We start from the raw sequence: 16,559 nt of genomic DNA, 5'->3' as shown, positions 1-16,559 counted from the left end.
TAGATTTTATGAATGTTTATTCCTAATTAATCATTTTCAATCCAAGTGAAAAATAAATAATAAAATCATTTTCCCAGCAAGTATAAGAAGCAGAAAACAGTCCCAAAACAAAAAATGTACATCTAGGATAATTTTGTCACAGACTCAACACAGCAGAGTAAGAAATCGCATTAACAGATATTTCGATTATGTTTCTTTAAATATTGCGCAACAAACAAAAAAATGGAAAGATTTTTAAGTAGCTATATGAACTAATCATCTAAAAGTAAATATATCAATTATTATTATCATTACTATCTGCATTTCCTAAAGTGATCGAAAGTTATACATTTTTCCCCAAACCATAATTGACTATAAATTTTACATTTAAAGCCAGACCAGTTTGTCAAGGGCCTCCGTCAGATGTTTCTGGCGGCTTTTTAGGTTGTTGCGTTTGATGTTGATCTCATAATCTTCTTCCAACAGATCATTAATGTTATAGTTCTTTATGAGCTGTAGCATTTCTCTCTGCAGCTGCGCCGCTGACTCCTGAAGCACCTTGTACTTGATCACCAGCGGCACCTGGTCAGCCAGACGCTTAGTGGCAATCTAAACATATATTCAATTAAGAAAAGTTTACCCCAAACAGAGTCAGTCAAGATAAGGCATGCATCTTGTGTTTGACATTTCATTTTTTGAACTGGAGCGATAAGGCTAAAGAAAGCAACAAGTAATAGAAGTCTGCCTCAAATAATATTGTAGACAAGACCGTCCAATTCCAAGACCAGGGCCAGCTGAGGTCGAGTCATGACCGAGTTTTTAGGGGGAGGGTCAGTAGTCCAGGCCAATCCAAGACTGAGTTCAAAAGAAAGGAAAGCCACACCAATTCGAGACTGAAAACCATCAAAGCCTTTTCGAAGCCACGTCTTAACTTCAACTAGTTGGCATAATTTGTGCATTGCACCAGTGATTAGGCTGTTCTCTAAAATAAGGTATTATTTGGCTCAACGGTTAAGGCTCTGGGTTATTGAACAGAAAGCCAAGGGTTCAAGCCCCTGCACTGCCAAGCTGCTAATGTTGGGCCCTTGAGCAAGGCCCTTAAGAACCTACCTGCTCATGTCTGGTCCTAGTTTCCTAACAACCTGGCATATGCAATGAAAATAATTTCATTGTGCTGCAACATATGTGTATGTGAGAAAAGTCTAAGTCTTCTAAGTCCAAGGCAAATGCCAAGAGAACTCCAATTCCTCTCAAAAAAAGTTGATACACAGGTATAAGTAGTGCATTATGGCTAAAGTAGTGTTCACATTATATGTTCTTCAACTTGAATAAACTTTTCATAAATAAAAGCAGGTACTACGCCTTTAATTGAGTATTTCAGAGTAGTATCCATCATAGTTATGCCCACTTACTGTGGTTGAACATGACAACATTGCAAATAATCAGAAATATCATCAGTAACACCAGGAAATGAACAGTTGATAACAACCACTTACGCTGTAGTAAGACTTGAGGTGGCGCGTCAGTTCCTCCAGGGTATCTTCAATGTCTGAGTTATTGTACAAACTTTTGCAAGGAGGGCGAGCCACACCATGAGATTTTCTCTCTTCTTCTTCCTCCGTGTGCTTCAGCATGTTCAGGGTGTCAGTGTAGACACTATCCTGAGTATAGACCATCAGCTCCATCTTAAACTGAGTCTTCAGCATCAATTCAGCCTCGGACTCCTTCAGTTGCTTTATGTTCTCGATCTTGGTCTGGAGGAACAAAGGACCATCTCACCATGACATGCTTGAACATGATATTCCCTGACAGGATGCTTCTTGTGCTAGACATTTTAGTACATGTTTATCATATATTGTCATTTTGTGCTCATGGTCCAGAAAATGTAGACAGAGTTTCAAACGTGTCTGTAAAGTTTGTGTACATATGAGGACCTACTTTTGTCATTTTGAGGAGATTTGGGAAGTCAAGAAAGTTGGATTGAGCCAGCTGGATGAGCTCATACCTAATGAAATCTAAAATAAATAAATAAATAAATAAATAAATAAATACATCTCAATACACACAAAAGGCAAGCCAGAATATGGAAGAGAAATTGATGAGGAATCTGTGGAAATATGATGTAGTAATAGCAAGTTATGATCTTTTCCCATTATTTATTACCTTACATGCACAGACAGAATACAAAGCCTGCAAAATGGCTCAGTACATTTATCTTCAAATGAGTTCATATATGCCATATACCTGAGATTTCCTTCATTCTCCTGATGGCAGGTTTCTCCAGGTGTTTGATTTGGTCCTTCAGTATAATCTCGAAGGTCTTGTAGTTGATGAATCCTCGGAGTTCTCTGCCTCTGTAGTTTTCTTCATACTCCTTCACTTCCTTCTCAATGCCATTGTTAACTAAAAATTCCCTCCCCCACCAAAGTAAAGGTTCAGGGTAAAGGTAAATTGCATAATCGTCAATGTGGTCCATCCTACATCCCATCACCACTCATGTCTTTGTAAAATAAGAGTGGACACTCATACTGTATAAGAACACTTTTAACAAACTTATAACAGTAGATATGGCTTCATTATTCTTCACTTATGACTTATAATTATGTACATGTACAATTTCTTACATTGCTAGCTTCAGGTTTTCAAATATGCAAAGTCATACACATTTTTTTTTTATTGCAATATTTCATGTACCCAACACAGAGATATATCATCACACCGCATGTCACTCACATGTCTTTCCTGATTCGTCTAGATCCGTCTTCCAGTCATTAAACTGTCTCCTCAGAGTGGAGAAGATGTTGACATGTGGCACGCTCTTCGTCTCCTCTCCAATTGTTAGTTTAATGGCGTCCTGAGTGAATGCTGTTATTTTCTAATAAACAAACAAAGGCCCGTAGTCAGATTGATTTTTTAAAAAAGAATAAAAACTCAGATGCGCTCAGTGTAATACGGTAGCGTTTTAGTGAAGTTTGCCTCCTGCTTGTTTGGAATATAAACCTGCACCCACACCGGCCCTTTGCAGATAAGAATAGAGACCCCTCCTTTATACCATTCATTTGCAGTTTGGGCAGAGATAAATACGGGATTACTTTGTAGATCGTTTATGAACATCTTCTGAATTCAGCTCAATGTTGGCCGGTTCTGCCATCTAATCCACCGTGTAATGCCACCGTGGCATTGGTGGGCAAGGCCTATGCAGTAGTAGTCTTGCATGTGGGTCACTGCAGACAATGCCATTGTTGCAGGCCTACCAAGCAGACCAGTTGAGTGAGCTCGATATATGGCGGCATTTAGCCTACCATAGGCATTCTGTCTACCGTAGAAAAGGGTTACTGGTCCAGTTTAGAGCTCGACCCCCCCGGATAAGAGGTGTGCTCACCACAGTAGTCAGCACAGACCAGAGCCTGATGTTAGCACAGGAAGTAAGATCCCTCTTGGACAAAGGGACCATAGAACATGTACCCTGTTCCCTGAGGGAGGGAGGTTTTTACAGCTGTCACTTCCTGGTCCACAAAAAATAGTGGAGTATGCGGCCAATTTTAGATCTGGGTCATCTGAACTGTACTCTTCGGACATACAGGTTCAAAATGCTGACACCCAAACTTATCGTTCCACAGATTCAGTTTGAGGACTGGCTTGTGACGATAGATCTAAAAGGTATATATTTCCACATAGAAATATCACTAGCTTTATCCCCTCGCACCTTCACAAAGTGCATGCATGTCACTCTGGCTCCATTGTGACTCCAGGCCATCTGTGTACTAAACTACCTGGATGACTACTTAATTCTAGCACGATCCAGGGAGCTTGGGGCTCAGGTTGAACCTCAGAGAAGTATGCTTTCTCCAGTGCAGTGGACAACTTTTCTAGTGGTTATAAGGATTCTACTATGATGAGGGTGTTTCTATCCCCAACATGCATAGGGTCAATCCTATCAAGATTAAACTGGATCTTCATCCGCTCCAGTCTCTAAGGGAGACGATTGGAGCTTATGGAACTATTGCACAGGAGACTGTGGTGTGTACAAGTGGTGTTTGCTTGTATTTTTCTCATTTGTAAGTCGCTTTGGATAAAAGTGTCTGCTAAGTGAATAAATGTAAATGTAAATGTAAATGGTGGCTGAGAAGTTGTGGGTTTGAGAGTAATCAGTGTCCATCGAGTCCATATGGCAGAGGTTTGGCCAAGCGGGACTGCATGTGTTCACCTCCAAGGAGACAGCACACGGCCTGCTGTATTTCGCCCTCACTCTTCCCACAGAATTAGGGCTGGACACTATGGTGCCCACGTGTCCAAGAGGTCACGAATACGCACGGGGGATCGCTCTGCTCCTACAAGTTCTAGCGAGAGTTCGCCAAGACAGTCTATGTCTGCTGCTAGTAGCACCTTATTGGCCAGCTTGAATATGGTTCTCCTTGATAATATCCCTGCTAAAAGGAACTTCTTGGGAGATTCCCATCAGCAGGGATCCACCGTAGACCCTGTGAACTGCGCAAAAGCTACAGTCATGGAGTTCTTACAAGAACTTTTCTCAGCAGGGTGGGATCCTTCTACAATCAGGGTTTACGTGGCCACCATTTCGGCCAGCCACGCCCCTGTTGATGGAGCCTCTGTGGGGCAACATCCTCTAACTTTGAGGTTTATGTGTGGTGTCAGGCGGCTGAGGCCCATCTGCAGGCCGCGCGTGCATTCCTGGGACCTTTCTGTGGTCGTGGAAGATCGGTCAGGGGCCCCATTTAAGCCCTTAGAATCAACCTTAATTGCTTAATTGCCACGTTACTTGATTATGGCAGGCCTATTAAAAGGCATGATTTTACACAAGCTTCAGATGCTGGTCGCATGAGGGGTGCTCCCATACTGTTATGCTAAACACATAACTTTTCCTTTCATTCCGATCTCCAAACTGCTTCAACAACAACTTGCTGCTGCTTGCTCTCTTAGACTCTCGCCTTTTTAGGTGCGATACATTTCAGAGCTGCTCAAATTAAACTCTGGGTATAGTAGGGAATATTTGCAGCAGTACATCGAGTGCACAGTGAAAAACTTTGGATATACTAATAACCAAGGAAATAACAACCAGGAAATGACTTTCCAAGGCCATGTTAAATTACATTATTCCAAATTTCATTCTTTTTTCCTTTTTGTGTACAACTCACATCAGTCAGGAAGTCCATCCATTGTTCTGGATCTGTAGGAGGCCCGGAGTTGTAGCGATCCAGTTCAGTCTGAGTTTCAGCCAACATCAGCTGTATTTGCTTCTTCAGCTGCGGCAGAGATTTCTAAAACACACACACACACACACACACACACACACACACACACACACACACACACACACAAACACACACACACACACAGTCACATTTTAGTACCAGAAAGGATTTTACTACGGGCAGGGACATTTGTGTAAAACACGATCTGCAGGCTTCTGGAAAGAACTAGCTTTACCTCGATGTGAAGGACAAGTTCGACTGTGAGTTTCTCAGCCAGCTTGGGAATGGTGGCTTTTCCTTCTTTATACGGCATCCTGTGAAAATCGTGTTTTTACATTCATGTCACTGAGTTTTGTTTTTCAATAGCAACCATTGTTTTATAGATTAATATGATTAGGAGCATTTGGCTAACATGGTTAATATTCTTATATTAAAAGTGAAATTCTACATACTGCACCTTTAAAGATTTCCAACGGCAAATTCCGAAAAATTCTCAAGACATATCTTCCCTGAGATCAAAATGTCTACCTGAAATGTGGGTGTTCTATAAAGAAGTCCTTCTCCTTCTTGATGGCTTCGTACAGAGAGATGCGGTCCACGACCTCCTGCTGTCCTCGGCACCTGACGACCATGTAGCCTTTAGTGAGGAAAATTATGTCGTTATTGATGACGGACACCACCTCATCCTCCTTGCCTTTGTACACCAGGTCGGGCTTTGTTAGGACGCCTGTTATGAACACACATGCTAAATGTTTATGGAAGATATCTTGTGCACGTGTTAAAGCATCACTGTGGAAGCGTTGGGCGTGGCTGAGACTAATGGAAAGCAGAGCTGCGGAAGGTGAGCGGTAAGGATCCCAGACCTGTACCAAGTTTGGCTAATGAGTGTTCTGGTCAGTAGTAGTGGCAAGGATAAAGAGGAGCGAGACTAAAGCTACGCGAGAGCGAGAGCTGAGCTGCACAGAGCTGCGTGTAAGCATGTGCGTTGATATTTGCGCAGGGAAATAAAACCGCTATACTTTTCCATCCGAACAGAAGAGAAGTGTTACAGTCACAAGTTTTGCAATTCACTATATATTAAAAATACAGACCGAGGGTTCTCTCGCCATTTGGATCAACTTCTTCAGCCATCCTCAGCGCAGTAGTGGTGATGTCCACGTTACACGGCACCACCACAAGGATAATGGTGTCTTGCTTTGTGATGAACTTTTTGATCAGGCTCTTAATCTGAAAGAAAGCCGGGCATGTGCTGATACATTTCAAAATGCTTTATGTGACATTTTATCAGGATTTACAATGTCATATTTAATCAGTATACCACATAACAAATAAATAAATCCATTTAAATAATCCCTAAAAGCAATTCACCTGTTGTTCCGGTTGGCCTTCGTCTGACACATGGACAATACCAGGCAGATCGATGAACGTGAGGTCAGGAGCATTGGTCGATGTCACCTCCAGGCTGATGAGCTCGTCGCTCATGCCCAAGGCTCCAGCTATTTCATTCTGAGCTAAAAGAAGAAGAACATGTACATGAGACACTAATAATTAAAACAAAAATAATAGACAGCCAGGTAAAATATTTATATAATTAAGCAAAGTAATTAAGCAAAGCAATAACTAATGTTTAGGAATAAGTCCTCAAAAATGTTGGCTTGATAAAGTTTGAGAAAGACGCTAATCAAATTAGACTGCTAATGTTAAAGAATGTGCCCAAATAAAGCTAGCTGGCAAACACAACACAACACGGCAATGGGACAGAATAGTCATAGTACAATTACACATTTTTATTTCATTTTATTCAAGTTTTTATTTGTAAAATAATTTTACAGACTATAGCTTTTACCTCCTCTTCAGCATTAGAGAGGACTTTGTGTAGCTTCATTACACGTCAAAAAATTAGCAAAGTAGCTTGTATTCAACATTAGTCCGCTTAGGACTTGGGTAAGTACTCATTGAAATTTGCTGGCTTTTGTTGTAAGCTTATCAACAATAATAAATAAATAAATAAATAAATAAATAAATAAATAAATAAATAAATAGTTCATGTCCACTAATTTGACTGTATAAGTGTCATCCCAAGATTTGACTGATGGAGTGAAACAAACCAAATATTTAGCCATACTGTGTCTAAAATGTCACAGACTTGATAAACATTTCTTTATAGAGCTGTTATAGAGTACGACGTTACAACGTTACCTTTTCTAATCGATCTCTCCACATCTGCTGGATCTGTAATGTCTCTCTCAATGTCCTTGTACTTGATCTTTCCATGCCAGAAGTCCTTCTGTCTGCTCTTCTTCATCTTGAGCTCGAGTGGACATCGTGTCACGATACCTGCGTGATTAACGGCAAATAATTCAAACGTAATAAAGTCGAATGCTCTTCTCTCTGACATTTATTCATTTTTTTAAACATTTGAAGCCATTCTGATACATTCACGTAGCGACTTACTGTATGTTCTGTAAGTTTCAGTATAAATAATGTTAGATATAAAGACTTTACAATCATTACATATCTCTCTATGTTACTATTGACTATTAAGTTTCTATTGGTAATGAACATTACATTAGGCTAACATAACTGTGGACATAATACTCGATAGTGATACTTGCTATGAGAGTGAAAATAAAATGAAGATGAATAAGCGCGTTCGAAATAGATTAAACCTGAAATTCTAATTTCACGTACGTGAACGTAGCTTTTTCCGTATTAAATTTTCGGCTCCGTTAAGACTCTGTTGATGTCCCTGAGGTGGTCCGATCGGTCCTGTGAGCATGTGCACTATTGTATGTAAATTAGGTTTGATTGGGTTTGTAAATTCCATAGATATGGAATTATTGTGTGGATAATTTTCAAAAGTAATCGCAAATTGGATTTGCAGTTGGGTTTCGTACTTGTGGACACGTAAATTGCGACAGAATTCAAGCGAAAACGAAAATTCAGATCGCATATTACCGCGTTGTCGTATACGTGAATGTACAATGTCTGGCAACGCAAAGTCCACTTGCAGTTGCATTTCACTTGCAGTTGTGTGTTACGAGTTGTGACCCTGTCAGAAATACTGTAGCAACAGCAATTACCCTGTTTGCTACGTCACTTCCTCGGCATAGTACAGAGCATGCCAATGTTCAAACAGATTCGCAAATCCCTTTGTGTTTGCATGACGCTTCACAGAGACACCGGTCAGTTAGTGTCGGGGGTGGGAGTATAGGCCTACTATGGGGCGGGTTTGTATTTGGAAGTGACATTGATCACTACAGTCGCAGAGAACGCAGTCACCGTAGTAAAGTTGGTTTTGGATTTGACATTCACTACGATTCTTCTGAATTCTGTCACAATTTACACGTCCACTAACACAAATGTCCTTTTTCTGGAAAATAAATAAATAAATAAAAAGATCTGCAAAGTACTTCCATCCTCTCATGTCACGAGCCTACGTCCAGGCTTAAAGAAATGTCATACATATTTCACATTATATTAAATAATATAACTTTAATAAAATTATTATTACATTAGAGTTGAACATCATTACAGGTAAAATTATGGTGTAATTATAAAATTATTTTTATTTTATTTTTTTTATTTAGATGAAAAGGGAAACTATCATTGCTTTTTTATTAATTTGCTTTAGTTATTTAAGTTAGTTATCTTGAGCAACAGTAAAATGAGTGCACTCAAATGCCCTTTGGATGCAATTTCGCGAAAGAAATGAATATAATAATAATAATAATAATAATAATAATAATAATAATAATAATAATAATAATAATAAAGATTTTTTTTGTTTATTTTATGTTTTTGTAAAAACCCATGTGATTAATAAGTTGACCCATGGTGTCTCACCACTCCCGCGGGGCAGAGCGACTCCGGACAGCGCCTCCAGCACCGAGCTCTTCCCCGAGCTCTGGTCTCCGATCACGGCGATGGCTGGAAGCGCGAGGTCCTTCTCCACACCGAACACGCGCAGAGAGTCGATCAGGTCGATGTACGGACGCACCTTTTTCTCATACTGCTCACTCAGGCTCATCTCTGACAGCTGAGAAAATACTCGACAAAGTAAGTCGATCAGCAATTAATAAATAGTTCGTTTTTTACGTGTGCGCTTTAACACCGCTCTGTGTCCTCTGAGTTACGTGGAAAAGTGAAACTGATGCACCAGGTGGCTTCACCTGTCATGCAAAGCGCCAACGGATCACCTGGGATCCAGACCATGTTTAGCGAGACTGATGCAAATACAAATACAAATGCAGATAAGGCCAAGACTTAGTGGCTGTGTGTGTGCAGACACACACGCGCACACACACACACACACACACACACACACACACACACACACACACACATCTATATATATCCCATATAAAGGTGGGATAAGAAGGGGTAAGATATGTCTTAAAGAGGGAATACGTCAGGAAAAAGTCATTACATTTTAAAGGGTAATTTTCCATCAATATATAATTTATCCATATAAAAACCTCCTTGTTTCAGGTGTTGCTGTTAGTGGGTAGCTGTAAAGTCAGCATGGTTGCATTTAAATTTTTTATACCAGATTACCTTTATATTAATAAACTGCTTTTGGAGCGTTACCTGAATAGCCAGGCATATGATCTCAACATGATTCCGATTGAACAACAGGCCTAACGCTAAAGCTTAACGTCCCAATTTGCGATCGCAATTTACAGGTTTGCTAAATAATAATTCATCATTTTATTGGCACTAATTGTTGCTAATGGAATGTTCTATTGATACATTCTTTATCTAGAATAATCTGCCAAAAACCTAAGTATGTACTTACGCCTTTAAATTAGGGTTTCACAGCAGCGTGTGATTTAGAACGCAGTTATCTATCATGCATGATTATTGTACTAGAGCTTTGCTTCATGTTTATTATACAGTATATTTTCATTTGGTGTTCGTGGTCCAGCAAAAATGTCTTTACACCATAGCTCAATGTCAAAATTAGTCAGAAGGCTTCAAATGTTATAACACACAGTTAAAACAGATGTAAACTGAAACAGAATTGTTCCCTGAAGAAAGTGAGAAAAATGAAGTGGTGCCAGAGGAGGAACAGAGACGACCAAAAGCTAGGAAAGGGATGAGGGCATTAAAGGTTTTCAAGTAAGAACAAATTAGCTAGACCATTTTTTGTTTTCCTTTCATCTGTGTTTCTTCCCAAACATTTAATTTTTATTGCTTTAAACTTTATTCTAGTTTAAGAAATGTTAACGGGAAAAGCCAATCATTTTGTGTGGACTGTTTAAAGAGAGAGTAGGTCATTTTGCAGCAATATATATAGTTTATAGTATAGTTAGTGCAGCAGACAAATTTTTACCCAGGAAAAACTCTGGATATAAAGGTTACCAGGAAACACTAGGCTAGGTGTGCCTGTTAAATAAAGATAAATGATTTTCTAAGGCCATGTTAAATAAAATTTTGAGGAACTTCACTGTGACCTCACTTCTCACTAACATCACTCACAGGATATTCTGTTGCATTGCAGATGAAAATGCAAATATTTGTTGCGCTCTTAGTGTAATACATGTAGTGTTTTGTGTTTTAGTGAAAGAAATCTATTAAACTATTAAACTTTCCTTCATCACTGAATGAGAGCAAATTTCGGTATTACCGATAGTAGCACTGGCACGGGTAGCAGATATATGACTAATCATTAAGCATGAAGTGAAGCAATTGGAGAAATCTTCTTGCTTTTGAAATGATTCTGATCAAAACACCAAAGCAGTCACTACATACACAAGACAGAGAAGACCCCTGTCTGCGTGCACAAGAAACGATTCTGATTGGTCGTGTGCGGATGCAGTGGCCAATCGCATCAAAGAGAAAAAACCATGTTATGATCTGTATAAATAGTGTGGTGTACTCATGTGTCACAGGACGAAAGCCTCAATAATAAAACATGTTTAATCGTTCAACGTACGATCGGTCAGTTAAAACGACATTGTAATAATAGGGTGAACATTTTGTAAAAAAAATATATATATATAATGCCTCTTTTTCACCATGGATAACATTGTGCTCTGTGTCTTTCATTTGCTGTGTGGGAAGTTAAAAAGTGGATGACACAGATAACTCTGTTCACCTTTAATGAATGTGTTTACGCCATAGCTCAAGGTCAACATTAGTCAGAATTCTTCAGTGTTCATTTAATAACACACAGAATAAAACAGAATTGTTCCCTGCTCTATGGCATTTTTTCATTAAGAAATTGAGAAAAATTAAGTGGTGCCAGAAGCGGAATCTCAGGAAACGGACAAAAGCTAGGAAAGCGATGAGAGCAGGAAGAGTTTTCATGTAAGACCAAATTATCTAGACTGTTTTTTGTTTCCCTTTCATCCGTGCTTCTTCCCAAACATTTCATTTTTCTCTCTGTAAACTGTATTCTAGTTTACTGGGAATTTAATGGGAAATGTCAATCATTTTGCGTGTGCTGTTTAAAGGGACTGAAGGTAATATTTGCAGCAATATAGAGTGTTTGGTATAGGTACGGGCGCAGGCAAATTTTGACCAGGGAAAAACTCTGGATATAATGGAAACACTATGTGTGCCTGTTAAATAAAGATAAATTACTTTGTAAGGCCATGTTAAATTTCACTGTTGGGATTTGCTTATCTTTGTGTACAGCTCGTGTCAATCAGGAAGTAGATCCTTTGTTCTGTTTCTGTAGGAGGCCTGGAGCCATAGCAATCCAGTTCAGCCTGAATTTCAGCCAACTTCATCTGGATTTGCTTCTTCCATTCAACCCTCCCCCTCCCCCCCAAAAAACAACCAAAAAAAAAAACACACACACAAAGACACACACACAAAGACACACACACACACACACACCTGCTCACACAGCCACATTTTACTACTAGCAGATTTTACTACCAGCAAAGACATTTGTGTACCATACAATCTGGAGACTTCAGGAAAAAACTATGTTTCCCTCGTGAAGGCTGAGTTCAAGCATGAGTTTCTCAGCCAGGTTGGGAGTGGTGGATTGTCCTTTATCATACAGTGTTCTGAGAAAAATATCAACCAAATTGTACAGTTTAAATTGTGCTTTACATAGTATTGGGGGGGGTCTCCTCAATCACCACTTGTGTGCAGCATCCACCGGGATGATGCGATGGCAACCATAGTACACCAGAACACCCACCACACACCAGCTATTCATGGAGAGGAGAGAGTGATGTAGCCAATTCAGGACTGGGGATTATTAGGGGGCCATGATAGAGAAAGGCCAGTGGGGGAATTTCGCCAGGACCCCGGGGTTATACCTTTACTCTTTTACGATAAGTGTCCTGGGATTTTTATTGACCACAGAGAGTCAGGACCTCAGTTTAATGTCTCAACATCTCAAAGTCAGTGCTGTTTCTACAGTATAGTGACCCCGTCATTATACTGGGTCATTAGGCCCCACACAGACCACAGGGTGAGCGCCCCCTGCTGGTCTTACTTACACCACTTCCAGCAGCAATCTTAGTGGCTAGTTCTACAGGATGCTCCATAAAACTCATTTCCTTATAAAACTGAACAAATTCTACCTGAGATTACATTCTTAAAAGCAAAACTGCCACTTCACGCAGAGGTAAAGGTCAGCAAAAATGTATGTTTTGTTTGTCACTGTAATATAGCCTAGCAGGTCCCATATTTAATGTTAAACATCGGTTAAGAGATGTAATGGTTTATATTTTGAAACTTTTATAACGTTCCTGCTTCATAATATTGCAATTTATTGCTATCAGCTAAAGCAGCAGGTAAATCTGAGGTAAATTATTGAATTCATAAGGTATATTTAAATGATTTCAGAGCTTTAAAATGTACTATATATTAATAAGTGTAAAAATGTTTCAGCAAAAAAATTTAGCATATCACAGTTTAAGTTTTTAGGGTGTATTTAGTGATAACTTGACCCATGGTGTCTCACCACTCCCGCGGGGCAGAGTGACTCCGGACAGCGCCTCCATCCAGTACCGAGCTCTTCCCCGAGCCAATAATAATATCAAGCCAATGATGAGCCCCAACTGGCTTATTATGCAATTTATGATTCTGTGCTTGCATGTTATATTGTATATTGCAATGCTTTATTTAAATGTTACATTTTAGTTTTTCGTGTACATTGTATTGCATGTACATAGCATAAATAATAAGTGGGGAATGAGTGCTCTTTTATTTACTCTAAAAGTCTGTGTGTGGAGGTGAGGTGTAGGTAGGAGCAGGGAGTGGCCTTCCTGGTGTGGGTCGTGGAGTATATTAGCAAGATAATTAGCAAGATTTGATGCTAATATTTAGCCCACCCACAGTCCCACACAAACGTGCACTTATTTTCAGATGGGTTATCTGAGTCCTTCACATTAGAATAAGATGGTGAATTAAGTTAAAGTTGAATTCGGATTTGCATGGATTACATGTGTCTGGATCAGGCAGCATTGCAGGTTACATAAGGGTTTCTTTTACTGTTGAGATAACATGTTATTGCACTGATATAAGGTCTCCTTACAGTGACAGCTTTGTTCATTTAGTTCGATTACAGTCTCTTTGCAACAGTGTGGTTTGAGTGAGTTATTTCTCTTCTGAACTGTGGACTGCTGAACAGAATAGAATAGAATAAAGTAGTGTGCAATCATAAATTGCATATTAAGCCAATTAAGAGCAAAAAGAGATAAAACACATCAATTAGACAAAGGTCAGAATAAAAGAATACCATCGACATGTAAACATCAGTTTAGAGATGTAATGGTTTATATATTGAAACTTTTATAACGTCCCTGCTTCATAATTTTGTAATATATTGCTATGAGCTAAAGCAGCAGGTAAGTCTGAGGTAAAATATTTAATTTCATGTTATATTGTATATTGCACTGTATTAATGATTGCAAATTGTATTGCATATATATAGCACACAGTATATAATATATACCTGTACTGTATATTCACACACTACTTTATTCTATTCTATTCTATTCTATTCTGTTGTGATTGGTATGTTCCTATCCTGCCTTGCCAAGCTGCCTGTTTCTTGTTCAATCTATTGACAATACAGTAAAAAGTTAGATCAATAATGAAAGAGAACCCTATAAATTAAGACCTATATCAGAACATTAATGCATACCAGTTAATAACTGTTAATATATTTTTTTAAAAATACTATATATCCATGATTCTATGGATGATTTGGTTTCAATTCTCTCCCTTTTCTAATGAATTATATACAGTAATGTAATAATTCGAACGCTGACGTAAATACATATGGATTGTATTGTACACGTATAGAAATCAAAGCTACAGAAATTGGCCATGGCCAGTGAAAAAGTGCAGGGGACAATTTTACGTTTTATTAAAAGTTTCCCCATGGATTCTAGAAGCTTCTGTCCCGAAAGGTAGCTCTTCTACTGGCCCTGACATCTCTCAAGCAGGTAGGATATCTACAAGGTCTTTCTGTTGTGCCTTCCTGCCTTGACTTTACCCCGGATTAGCCAAGGCCTTCCTGTATTCTAGGCTGGATTATATTCTTAAATGCCCAGCCTTTAGTGTTACAGGTGCTGCTTTATATTCACGCGACACGCAAAATGCCTGTTACCTGACCACGACAGGCCTATAGATAGCTGTGATTTCACACTGACTCCAGATACTGGTCTTGTGTGAGGACGCTTACCACAGCGTGAAGCTCACACAATGTCTCGTTCAGGGTTGCATTTCATTTCCACAGAAAGATCAGATGTCTTAGATTTAAGGCCAAAGGTTTGACCAAATGACGTTTTTGCACACTCATAGATCATATTTTGGTAGTATTTGTTTATGTGTTAATATAAGTGGTGAGTATGTACAGAATTACACACACACACACACACGCACGCACGAACACACACACACACACACACACACACACACACACACACACACACACACACACACACACACACAATGATTTAAGTTGTGACCTCAGGGGAACAGTGCTTTCCAGTCCGGAATGCATGTTTGTGTTTACATGGTTATCCTGTCAGCCATTTTATAAACACTCCCCTCACACCCCTTCCCTCAGCACCCTCGTGACCATTCTTATAAATCATTAAGAAATTCATTTGCATGTTTTTTAGTGTTATATAGTGCACTTTATCACTGTTAGAGATCGAATCTTGACAAATGTTGAGAAATCTTGCCTAAGGTACCTTTAAATGAACATTATAGAACTTATTGCACAAAAATCACTGTCTCTATTTAACACTAGATGGAGCTGTTGGCCATTGATTGTGTTTAATGGAATATTATTGGAATCAGTGAGTATTAAATTGATAATAATATTGAAATCACGCTGATAGGCACAAAGCATCCAAATAAGAATATATAATCAATATAATATCGAGGTAGTTAGTGTAGACTACATAAAGGACTTTTTGTTAGTATACATGGCATCATGGACTCCATCAAATATCAACAGATATTAAATGAAAACCTGACTGCCTCTGCTAGAAAGCTTCAAATGGGCCGTGGTTGGACCTTCCAGCAGGACAATGATCCAAAACATCAAAATCAACACAAAAATGGTTTACTGACAACAAAATCAAGGTCCTGCTATGACCATCCAAGTCCCCTGACCTGAACCCCATATAAAACCTGTGGGGTGAACTGAAGAGGAAAGTCCACCAGCGTGGACCTCGAAATGTGTAGGATCTGGAGAGATTCTGCATGGAGGAATGGTCTCAGATCCCTTTCCATGTATTGTCCAAGCTCATCAAGCATTGTAGGAGAAGACTCAGAGCTGTTATCTTGCCAAAGGGAGGTAGCACAAAGTATTGATTAAAAGGGTGCCAACAATTGTTGCACAACAATTTAACAAAGTTTTTTTTTTTTTTTTTTTTTTGATAAACCTGTATTTTGTTTGCAATTGTTTGATGTCCATGAGAGAGTATTTTTGTGAATTTTTTTGAAAAGAAAATATCAAAAGTTTAAACAATAAAGACAATTTTTCATAGCCTTCTTTGCTTATATTTACCAAGGGCATCATATCTCAGCCCAGCCACGATTCGGTTTCCCGGGAAACACCGCTAACTACAAACATGGCCGCTGAGGACTACACTTCCCACACAAGCATGCGCTCACCTGCCCCAGAGTTCTAATCGCACACACCTGCATCCAATCACACACACACTCTCACCACAGCACTTAAGAGACTTTGGATGCATACAGGCTTCATGAAGTAAACAGTTAGCTGACTTGTTCTCTGCTGTTATCCAAGCCCTATTCTCATGTTTTGACAAAGTGACTTTGACCAGTGTTTACGTCCCCGACTTCGATTTCTACCTTGCTTCTTTGTCTGATCGCCTGACCCCTGAAATCGTCGATTTCTACCTTTGTTTGTTTGCC

At 39.2% G+C, this 16,559-nt stretch overlaps 1 protein-coding gene across 3 annotated transcripts; it reads right to left on the bottom strand.

The window, feature by feature from the left end:
• Positions 1 to 13,155, bottom strand: LOC108258631 (interferon-induced GTP-binding protein Mx1-like). 3 transcript variants are annotated; one of them, XM_017457393.3, is made up of 12 exons: positions 13,123 to 13,155; positions 7,392 to 7,529; positions 6,561 to 6,703; positions 6,284 to 6,419; positions 5,721 to 5,919; positions 5,428 to 5,506; positions 5,136 to 5,258; positions 2,713 to 2,854; positions 2,224 to 2,382; positions 1,918 to 1,994; positions 1,476 to 1,733; positions 1 to 588 (listed from the first exon to the last, which is right to left on the bottom strand). In XM_017457393.3, exons 2-12 carry the CDS (start codon positions 7,495 to 7,497, stop codon positions 367 to 369), a joined length of 1,644 nt encoding a protein of 547 aa, XP_017312882.1. In that variant the 5' UTR covers positions 7,498 to 7,529; positions 13,123 to 13,155; the 3' UTR covers positions 1 to 366. The 3 variants fall into 3 exon arrangements, with proteins under 3 accessions (XP_017312882.1, XP_017312880.1, XP_017312881.1); XM_017457391.3 differs by lacking the exon at positions 13,123 to 13,155 and adding an exon at positions 9,039 to 9,343; XM_017457392.3 differs by lacking the exon at positions 13,123 to 13,155 and adding an exon at positions 9,039 to 9,342 and having other exon boundaries at positions 5,721 to 5,829.
• Positions 13,156 to 16,559: the final 3,404 nt, after the last annotated feature.

Source organism: Ictalurus punctatus, chromosome 26 (genome assembly GCF_001660625.3).
Source record: "Ictalurus punctatus breed USDA103 chromosome 26, Coco_2.0, whole genome shotgun sequence".
Lineage (NCBI taxonomy): Eukaryota > Metazoa > Chordata > Actinopteri > Siluriformes > Ictaluridae > Ictalurus > Ictalurus punctatus.
Note: the sequence above shows the minus strand (reverse complement) of the source record. Positions and strands in the feature narration are given on the sequence as shown.